Source organism: Pteropus vampyrus, unplaced genomic scaffold, assembly GCF_000151845.1.
Source record: "Pteropus vampyrus isolate Shadow unplaced genomic scaffold, Pvam_2.0 Scaffold266, whole genome shotgun sequence".
Lineage (NCBI taxonomy): Eukaryota > Metazoa > Chordata > Mammalia > Chiroptera > Pteropodidae > Pteropus > Pteropus vampyrus.
In genome coordinates, this window is record NW_011889047.1 from 997402 (window position 1) to 1006809 (window position 9408).

The window sequence follows — 9408 nt, forward strand, 5'->3', positions numbered from 1 at the left end:
AGGCATATAAATATTTACACTGCGTGTTCACCTCCCACAGTTATTCTTTCTGTCACCACGTGTTTGACCCCCCTTTACTCCATCTACCTCCCCCTCCCCCCTTCCCCCCTCCGCTCTGGGAACCACTAGTCTATAGCCCATGTCCATGAGTCTCTGTTTGTCCTGTTCATTTGTTGCTTTTAGGTTTATATCTCACATAAAAGTGAGATCATGTGATTTTCAACTTTTTCTGTCTGGCTTATTTCGCTTAGCATGATTATCTCAAGGTCCATCCATGTGGTCACAAATGGCAGTATGTCATCTCTTCTTATGGCCGAGTCATATTCCATTGTATATATGTACCCCAGCTTCTTCAGCCAACCATGAAAACCTAGAAACCTTCCCTCTAAGATCAAGAACAAGACGAGGCTGGCCACCCTCGCCTCTGTTATGCCGTATGACATTGGAGGTCCCAGCGAGTGCATCAGGCAAGAGAGAGAGAGAAAAAATGCATCCAAATAGGAAGCGAAGAAGTCAAACTGTCACTATTTGCGGATGACACAATTCTCTCTATATAAAACCCTAAAGACTCCACAAGAACAAGAACACCTGAGTGTCTTAGGGTCAGCCTTCAGCCGATGGGAGCAGCCGGGGTTGGGCACCAGCAGTGACCCACCCCAAGGACCGGGGCCTGGCGAACCGAGCTTGGATCTCATCCCCCCGTCAGGCCAGGGCCAGCTCACAGCGCAGGAGGCCCTGGGGTCCTCCGCGGGGCATGGAGAGAGGGGCGTCTGGTCTCCGCCGCGATGCCCAGCGTCCTCCCTTTACTCACGTCCTGCGCTGCGTAGAAGGCGGTCCCATCCTCGCTAACGGATCAACGGCCCGCCGGGCCACCGCGCCCCACGCCGTGTCCCACGCCGTGTCCCAGACCTCTGAGGGGGTCCACGGCGGCCCCCCGGGATGACGATGGAGCATTCTCGCACCGAGAGCGGGACACCCGTCCGGGTCTGTGGCGTCACAGAGCGGACCCTGTCCCCAGCCAGGCGCGGGGTGCCGTCCTCGGCTACGCCCCGACTCCGCCCTCGGACGGGCCCTCCCGCTCCCCGTCTCCGTCGCCAGCTTGGCCTCCTTCGCGTCCCCCTTGGACGCGTGCGCAGCGGTCCTTGGGGGACGCTCCCTTGGAGATGTGCTGTCCCCTGAGCTCCCAGCCTGACCCCTGTCACGTAAGTCCAGCCGGGCAGAAGAGGTTGAAGGTTTGGAAGCGCGTGACAGGCTTTGTGCCCTTGCGGCCCCCGCCCTGGTCCCCGTCCGCGCCGCCCCCGCGGCTGCGCGCGCCCCGGGTTCGCTCAGAGATGCTCGGGTCGGCCCTGCGCCCTCATCCCCACCCGCCATTTCCAGCACCGGGTTCAGAGACAGCCTCCCGCGCGGGGCCCTGCGCAAGGTCCCAAATCCACATTGCACCAGGTCATAGACTTTTTAAATGTCATCCCTTAAATTTGCAAACTCAGAGCGCTCAGATTTTGCCACATGGAGAAGTCCAAATAGCTGATTCTCTACATTTCTTTCTTTTTACAAATAAGCCGATCTTTCCAGAGTCCACATTTCTTGAACTATGTTATCGCAACCATCCCTCGTTGGACCAAAGTCCATGGCCCTCATGCAAGGAGGGGTGGAACGTGCTAGAAACACACATATTTGGCGGGACACACAACCTGTTGCCAAATTACGTTCCACACTGTGCACATCAAATTATCCTTGCTCAGTGGGCGGCTCACCTCCCGGCCACGCCCTGGTGCGTACCTAGTTTTTCCACACTTTCTTCTCATCGTTCTCTTTTCCCAAGTCCGCAGGACACACTGTACACGCCCTGAGGACGGCATCATGCATTCATTCCCATATTACCAACAGTGAGCGACTGTCTGAAGTATATTGGAATGTTGATTTAATGACTGTTGCTTGAATAAATGAATGAATGATGGAATTCTTTATCTGCTTTAAAAAGAAAAAATGCATCGGACCCAAGGATACACATTGTTTAAGTTTTATTATAACCCAGCTCAGATCTTTTTTTTTGGGGGGGGGGGAGAGAAAAAAAGTTCTTTTTTTGTCATTAGCCAGAGTAATAGCCAATCGAAGAAAGAGGGCTTTCTAGCCCCCAGCGTCCCTCCCCTGCAAATTTGTTTGGTCTTTAACACCAAAAGCCCTCTTAACATGGAATGACACTACTTTTACCTCAATTTCCAGCTCCTTTGCTTTCAAACTGGATCCTCCCTGAACTGTGACCCTCGAGGGAACGGCTCTCCCTTGCTTGGCAAGCAAACGAATTCGGCGTTGCCTGCTGGTCTGCTTGTTTTTAGTTCTAGCAGTCTTTCTCTCTCTGTCTCTCTCTGTCTCTGTCTCTCTGTCTCTCTGTCTCTGTCTCTCTCTCTCTCTCTGTCTCTGTCTCTCTCTCTCTGTGTCTCTCTCTCTCACACACACCAACTCCGCTATTCCAAGTCACAGTTAAAGCCCTGTTTTGTAATTCACAACAGCCCTATCTATGGGAGTCCAAAGAAATGGGACTCGCGTTTACTCTAAGCGCCCAGCCCAGTTTATAGGCAAAGCGGGGATAAAAAATTTTAAAGTCACGCTGTTGTCATGACGATCACAATCCGCTAAGACACGTGCGGTGCAAAGCACCATACTCGTTTTGGGACATTTCTAGAGCACTGTATCATTTACGATCAGTAAAGATTACTCCGTTAAGTGGATGGTAATTAGGTAACTACGACCTTTTATTAAACGCCTATATGTGAGCTTGCCTTGGCGAATAAGAAACAAGGTTAGCCTGCACTGTGGCACTGCTGAATTTCTCATTCCTGTCAAACAATCAAAAGTGTTTTTCCCTGGAGAAAGTTGTTAAAGGAAAGAAGTACTCTAAGAACTACTGTTGGTATGAATATGTATAAAAAAGCAAAACTAATCACATGCACACATGTACTGATTTCAATATCTTTAGTAGGGTAGATGCAGCACATTAATTTTATTAGGGATTAAAACCGACAAAATGAAATGTACCTTTATTAACTTATACATCCATAAACAGTCACGTTATGTACATGGTGGTCATGAATTTTCACAGGTCATTTTTCCAGGCACTTGAGAGTTATTGTCTGTTTCTTTAAATTTTATGAATTCTGTAATAAATTCCCAAAGGTTCCTTAAAATACATAACAAATAAGCATAATAGATCAGAAAAGTGTACATTAAGCAGAAATAAAACTTTTAAAACACACATCTATTTTAGGATACATTTACTCAAAAACACGAAGCGAGTCTTTGCAATCTTCCACCTCGGTTTTAAAGATTAGTTTCAGTAGAGTTTTTGACTCAAATGTAGCAAAGATTCTCTGTATTTACGGGCAAACCCTCCGCAGCATGTTCCAGATTAAGTGCCGTATGGCGGCAGAGGTAGATCCGCCTCAAGGACGGTGTTTAAACTTTAGATCCATTTATTCTCAAGGCCATGGAAGCAGCCCACCCAACTCTGTATTTGTAATTCTACGTCGTTTTTCCTTTGAGGCCACCCACCATGATATAAGGCCCCACAAAACCGAGATCCACCTGTATGGCTCACCCAGCACCTGCCCTGACACCTTTTCCTCCATGACTTTCTCTACTAGGTAAGCTAGGAATCAAATATTTTATTTTCTGGACTCCTTCGCAGCTAAGCGTGGCCTTGGGACATGGTGCTGGCCAATGAGATGTGTGTGGAAGTCCCGGGAAGGACTTTCCTTCCTAAATGAAACGAACCCTCATGAGAAACTCTTTGAGACTCTGCCCTTTGCCTTCCCCTTCCTTCCTCCACGGAAGATGGACCCGATGCCTGAGCACAGCTATACGGAGACTCTCAGGAGTAAAACTGTACTCACATGGCTAAAAAATACATACAGATTGAGGCGTAGACCTTGGGCTTAATTCTTAGGCACAGGGAGGAATGTAACATCGATAGTCAAAGTTAAGACTTGTGAATGTAAACACTTCAAAAGTACTGTCTGGCCCAGGCTGATTGTAACCGTGTGGCTTTGAGACTAGCGTGAGGTTCTTATGCATGTTCCTTCATCCCGTAACTGATACTCACTGCTGCTTGTCTCCACTCATCTTATTCTTCAGCATGCACTGCTTCAGCTGGTTTTCAATAATCTGCCAAGAATTAGAAATCATTCGGTCACGTGTGATGACAACAATACTGAATTCAAATAGATCGTCGCTTCCAGAATCAGGCACAACATACTCATTCATACTGTATATCATGCATATGGAATAGAAACAGAATTCTAATCTATTAAGCCGCAAATTGTTAGCATGCATTATAGAAGGGGTATCCTCAAAGTCATCAGAGAAACCAGTTCATCCTATTCCTTGTCATCAAACAAGTTCATTAAAAGTAATTGTTATGTGTGGAAGGGTTTAGAGAAATGGCCAATTCCGACGGGCACATTCAACTATTTAAAAAGACTTTTTATACATCAGTTTACATCTGTCCAATTTCGAGTTAATGTCTGCATAGCCATCTATTCTTAAGATTATAGAAAGTTACCATTTACAAAGATACTATATATATTCTTATTTGGTTTATGAAATAACACAAGAAGGCACTAAAGGAAATGTTTCTATTGAAACATTGATTCGCAAAAACTTACACATATTTTCTTCTTTAAGACTTTGTTTGCCGTTTCCAATTTTATAGCTTCGATCTGAAGGAGAAATGATTTTAAGAGGAAGACACAAGGTTAAGAATATTTGTTAAATACTTTCCCCCATTTACAGGACACAAAAAAGTATTATGTAAAGGTTGTTATTCTCATTTCGAAAGCACCCAGATGCACACCATTTAAAGACAGAAGAATAAACAAAGCATGACTGAGAAACCCTTTGGTAAAACAGAAAGACCTTGGCCCCCAGGGTCAAAAACTAGACAAGGTGGGGCTTGATGTGACAAAAGATGAGAGAGTTTTAGAGGAACTTCAGAGTAGAAGAGTTTCTTACTTTTCAGAACTCATAATAGCATTTGTTAAGGCAGCTGGATATGCTATAAAAATATAAATATCAATAAGTCACATGTAGACCAGCAATAACTGATTATATACTTTAATGTAAAAAACTTTCTAAAGTTTTCATCCACAATAGTAATAGATGCCACAAAGTCACAAAAATAAGCATAACAAAAAATACTTAAGAGCAATGCGTAAAAATAAATTAAATAAATATACAGTGATCCTTAAAGGGAGTGTTAATATTGTAAAGCTGTCACTTTGTTTCCCCAAGTGAACCTACAAATTCATTGTAAGCACAATCAAAATGCCAAGAATATTATCACTGAGACCTGAAAATTACTGAGACGCTTCAATGGACCTAAAAGAGACCCAGTTAATCCTGCGAATGAGAATATCCAAATAATTACAAACAAATAATGATGGGCAGGGGCTGTAAAGACTTGGTCTCTCACATAGCCAACGTACTGAAAAGAATTCACAGTTATATTAGTGAGGCTGGATAGTGCAGAATTAAGAACGTAGGCTGAGTTTAAATTCTGATGCTACCGTTTGCTCACTGTGGCTTCGGTGCAGTTAGTTAGCATATTTGTGCCTTGATTCCCTCGCCTGAAAAAGAGGCGACTCTCTTTCACTGTCTCTTTGGGTTGTTGGGAATAAAGTGAAATAGTATTTTTTTAATGTTCACAGCCATATCTTGGTGCATCGTTAACCCCTGATACATTTGCTTATTTTTCTTTGGCTTAGAATTATTATATTTTATATTCAGAATCAGAAATCAATTATTTAATGGGATAATAAATGTAATTCTATTGTACCTCCTAGTATTTGAATTAAGGAGCCAAATATAAATAATAGTTAAAGTTATATAAATTTGTGATAAGGGAATATTTGTAGGAAATCTTCTACTCCTAGATTTGATCCATTTAAAGAGATGTTAATTATGAAAGAAAAGTTGGCGTGATTTCGGCTTTACATCATGCTCACAACATATAAAGCCGAAACTCATCTTTTTCGCTGTTTAAACATTCAACTATAAGTTAGTGTTTGTTCTCAGAACATGATTCAGTTTTTTAAAAAAGAGAAGACTCGTGAAAAACACAGAAGGGAATCTGAAAATATGATTTTAAAAGAAAGAGAGAAATCAAAACAAGTTTGGACCACTACCGCCTTCCCATACACTTTATAAATCTGCTTAAAAGAGAAAAAAAAGTAGTTCTGAGAAAATACATGTTAAAAAAATCACATTTCAATTATAAACGCTACAACTAGCAGTTACATTGAGGCAGATTCTGCACAAATAATAAAGATTACAGCATAAAAAGCAGGGCGCGATGTTATTTTAAAACGCAGATTATAATTTACAACATACTGCTCATCAATGAAATCGTTACCATAATTGTGAAAGACTATTTTTATTAGAGTAGACTTTCCTAACGGCAGTAACTCATTCCTATCTGCCCGCGTAATTGCCCAGCTAACTCAGAATCTAACTACTGAGTCAACGTGGGCCAATACGAAGTATAAGGGCTTTGGAGCCCAAAAAGAATTAAGTTCAAACCACCTTTACCAGCTCTAAACTGCATCACCTGGTGCAGGTTACTTACCTGCTGTGATCTTCAGCTTAAACTACTTAGTCCATATTAGATGCTAAATGATGGAGGCCATTATTTTTATGACAGGCATTTCTATACAAAATATGAAATTTTAAAACACTTTAATTGATCTAAAAGAGACCAAATTTGATCCTTAACAAAGCCCTACAGAATTTTTGTCACCTTTTATTTTTGTTGTTTTAGCTAGATCTCCTCATTATTCCAATCATTTGCAAATTGTTTGCTACCAATGTTTTAGAATGAAAACATATGTGGACCAAAATTTACGTAATTTTTTACTCTATCGAAAAATCGAATTACTTCATGTGTTTGCCAAGGTTTTCGGGTGAAAGAACATAAACATTCAAATAAATAAACTGCATACCTCTAAGCTCTTAATCTTATTCTCGGTGATATGTGAAATTCCTGTATGAATCAAAGTTGTTTTCATTTCTCTTTCAAGATCTTGAATGTCATCCCATTTCTTAAGTATTTCACACCTTCTCTTTTCAACCTTCTCAATAAGAGTAAGTTGTTTCTCATCCATTACGTTTTTCTCAGGTGATTCTGAAAATAGTTTTTAAAAGCAAAGTATTACTGTGTTTAATATCTTAGCCTTTATTAATAACATAACATATTCATAACAATATTATATTATATACCTATAGGTTTTACATAGCTATAAAATATAATGTGACTTAAACTCTGAGCACATTGACAAAATTACCGGATTCAAAATCGGGAGCAATTCCTCCTTCAGTTCCTTGATTTAATCAGTAAGTGTTCACTGCACACTGAATTTGAGCACCTAACACAATGCGGTAGGGACAGAAGGACGAGTTGGCCAGAAACATGTGACTCAGTTGAAACTGGAAAGATGACTAGGGGGTCAGACAAACAAACGGGGCGGGGGAATGGTGGGAAAGCGGACTTTGGCACATTCGGTTAAAAAAAAAAAATAGTTATCCAGTCAGTGGGCGGGGACACTGGCTGCCCAGTGGGTGACGTCGCGATACGATGCTGGGAAAAGAGCGGCAGATGCGACACGGTCTGACGACCTGTGTTAAGGGATCGGTCCAAGCCGCGGACGGCCTCGAAGCTGGGGACAGACACGGTCGGACGATGGGCGCTCTGTCTACAGCACGGGACGCACCCGGCCAGGAGTCAGGGAGGCCGCTTGGAAAGCGGCTGCCATCGTTCGGACGCGGGGGCCAGGCCAGGAGGGCGCCGGAGGCACCGAGAGATCAAAACGGGTTAGCGGGGCTCGGGAACTGACTCGATCTGGATGTGGTGAAGCGGGCACGCTCCCCAACAAACCCTGGGTTTCGGGGGGGCAGCAGCTGGGGCAGCAGCTGGGGACAGAGGCGGCGGGAGGGGACTGGTGAGGCCAGTGCAGCAAAGACGTAGGAAAGAGCTGGGCTCGAACCCAGCCCGGCCACTTACTACGAGCCGCGTTGAAGTGTTTGCGGGGAGGAAAGCGATGGATGCCTGCCAGCGGCTTCGCGTCCTGAGTCTCCCTGTGTTTGGGCGGTGACAGTCATGCAAATGGCTGGGAACGTGAGGGGAGAGAGAGGCAGAGGGAGACAGAGAGACAGACAGAGACAGATACAGAGAGGGAGAGGAAGAGACAGATGACAGACAGACAGAGACTGGGAGAGGGATTATTTGATCTTGGACATGTTGTGTCCACACACCTGTGGGACACCTGTGTGACCATATCCACTAGGCAGCTGGCTATACACATCTCAAGGCTAAAAAGACATTTTAGCAGGAAAGGGATTTGGAGCCAAAGACAAACTGGCTCCGACCGACAGCCACGTGTACGGAGCACAGGAAGGGGCTGGAGGCTGAGAGCGACTCCCTGCCAAGGGCGCCTCGTACCCCGCGGCTCGGTCTGGCTCCAGTTAGAGTGCTGAGGCTTCATTTTGGTGGAAAGAAGCACTACGCCTTTTCGATGGCAAAGAAAAGGCAATTAGGAAGAGGGGTTCCATGGTGTAGCGGTGAGCACGTCTGCTTTACATGCAGGAGGTCCCGGGTTCACGCCCCAGTGGAGCCCCAGGCCATGGTCTCCGGCCATGCCACCCTGAACACGCCCAATGTCTGATCTCGGAAGCTAAGCAGGGTCGGGACTGGTTAGTACTTGGATGGGAGACCACCTAGGAAGACCAGGTGCTGGAGGTGTAAAAAAATAAAATAAAATAAAATTTAAAAAAAGAGTGGTAACACCTGAACACAGCAAACAAGGCAGAGGTCATTGCCAACATTCAACTTTGGCAAATCTGGAAGAAAGGAAAAGTTTGAAGTTAAGTTCTGAAAGCTGGGGACATGAGTCAAGCAGACGAGCTAACTCAGAGGGAAGAAGCGGTAGGGGGAGGCTTCCTCACGAACTGAGAAGCACGAGATGACACGTTTGATTTCCTCCTCAACCCGGCCAAGGGTTTCAGTAGGAGAGCGGGCCGTTCCAATGACCCAGCTGTCACTCCCTGTCTGCCTAACGGGGAAGACTGAGGATGGACATGGGAAAGATGCCCCAGGAAACTGACGGGGCTCTGGAATGAGACGCTTAGGGACAGGAGATGAAGAACGCGGGACACTAGCATCCTTCAGCGGCTCCGAAAAAGTGTCAGAAATACTCAGCTGGGGTCCAACATCGAGAGAAGTTAACTAGAGTTCTAGAAAATCCGCGACGTCCTTTATTAGCCTCTGCCACCGTTTTGTTCGCCATCAGCAGTAAAGCCCTTCAGTCAAAAATGACAAAAGGGTGGCCCGTTGTAAGAGACGGCAAGCAGCTGGAGTCCAGC

The 9408-nt window shown here is 44.7% G+C and overlaps 2 protein-coding genes and 1 pseudogene across 2 annotated transcripts in view; 1 reads left to right on the plus strand and 2 right to left on the minus strand.

Moving 5' to 3' along the window:
• Nucleotides 1–3019: 3019 nt before the first annotated feature.
• CUNH6orf118 (chromosome unknown C6orf118 homolog) lies at nucleotides 3020–7161 on the minus strand. Its single transcript, XM_023520437.1, has 4 exons — nucleotides 6993–7161; nucleotides 4662–4715; nucleotides 4100–4161; nucleotides 3020–3178 (listed from the first exon to the last, which is right to left on the minus strand). Exons 1-4 carry the CDS (start codon nucleotides 7152–7154, stop codon nucleotides 3085–3087), a joined length of 372 nt encoding a protein of 123 aa, XP_023376205.1. The 5' UTR covers nucleotides 7155–7161; the 3' UTR covers nucleotides 3020–3084.
• Nucleotides 7162–7851: 690 nt separating this feature from the next.
• The window catches only part of LOC111729516 (uncharacterized protein C6orf118-like), a 22267-nt gene continuing 20710 nt past the window's right edge, over nucleotides 7852–9408 (minus strand). Inside the window, exon 8 of the mRNA XM_023520438.1 lies at nucleotides 7852–7959. Coding sequence (XP_023376206.1) covers nucleotides 7852–7959 — 108 coding nt within the window. The remainder of the gene's footprint in view (nucleotides 7960–9408) is intronic.
• On the plus strand, nucleotides 8673–8788 carry LOC111729523 (annotated as a pseudogene).

Coding starts and splice junctions, on each gene's coding strand:
- CUNH6orf118 (XM_023520437.1), bottom strand. CDS start 7,154: ATGGATGAGAAACAACTTACTCTTATTGAGAAGGTTGAAAAGAGAAGG. Junction 4,716..6,992: donor ATAAGATTAAGAGCTTAGAG/GTATGCAGTTTA, acceptor TTTCTCCTTCAG/ATCGAAGCTATAAAATTGGA. Junction 4,162..4,661: donor TCTTAAAGAAGAAAATATGT/GTAAGTTTTTGC, acceptor AATTCTTGGCAG/ATTATTGAAAACCAGCTGAA.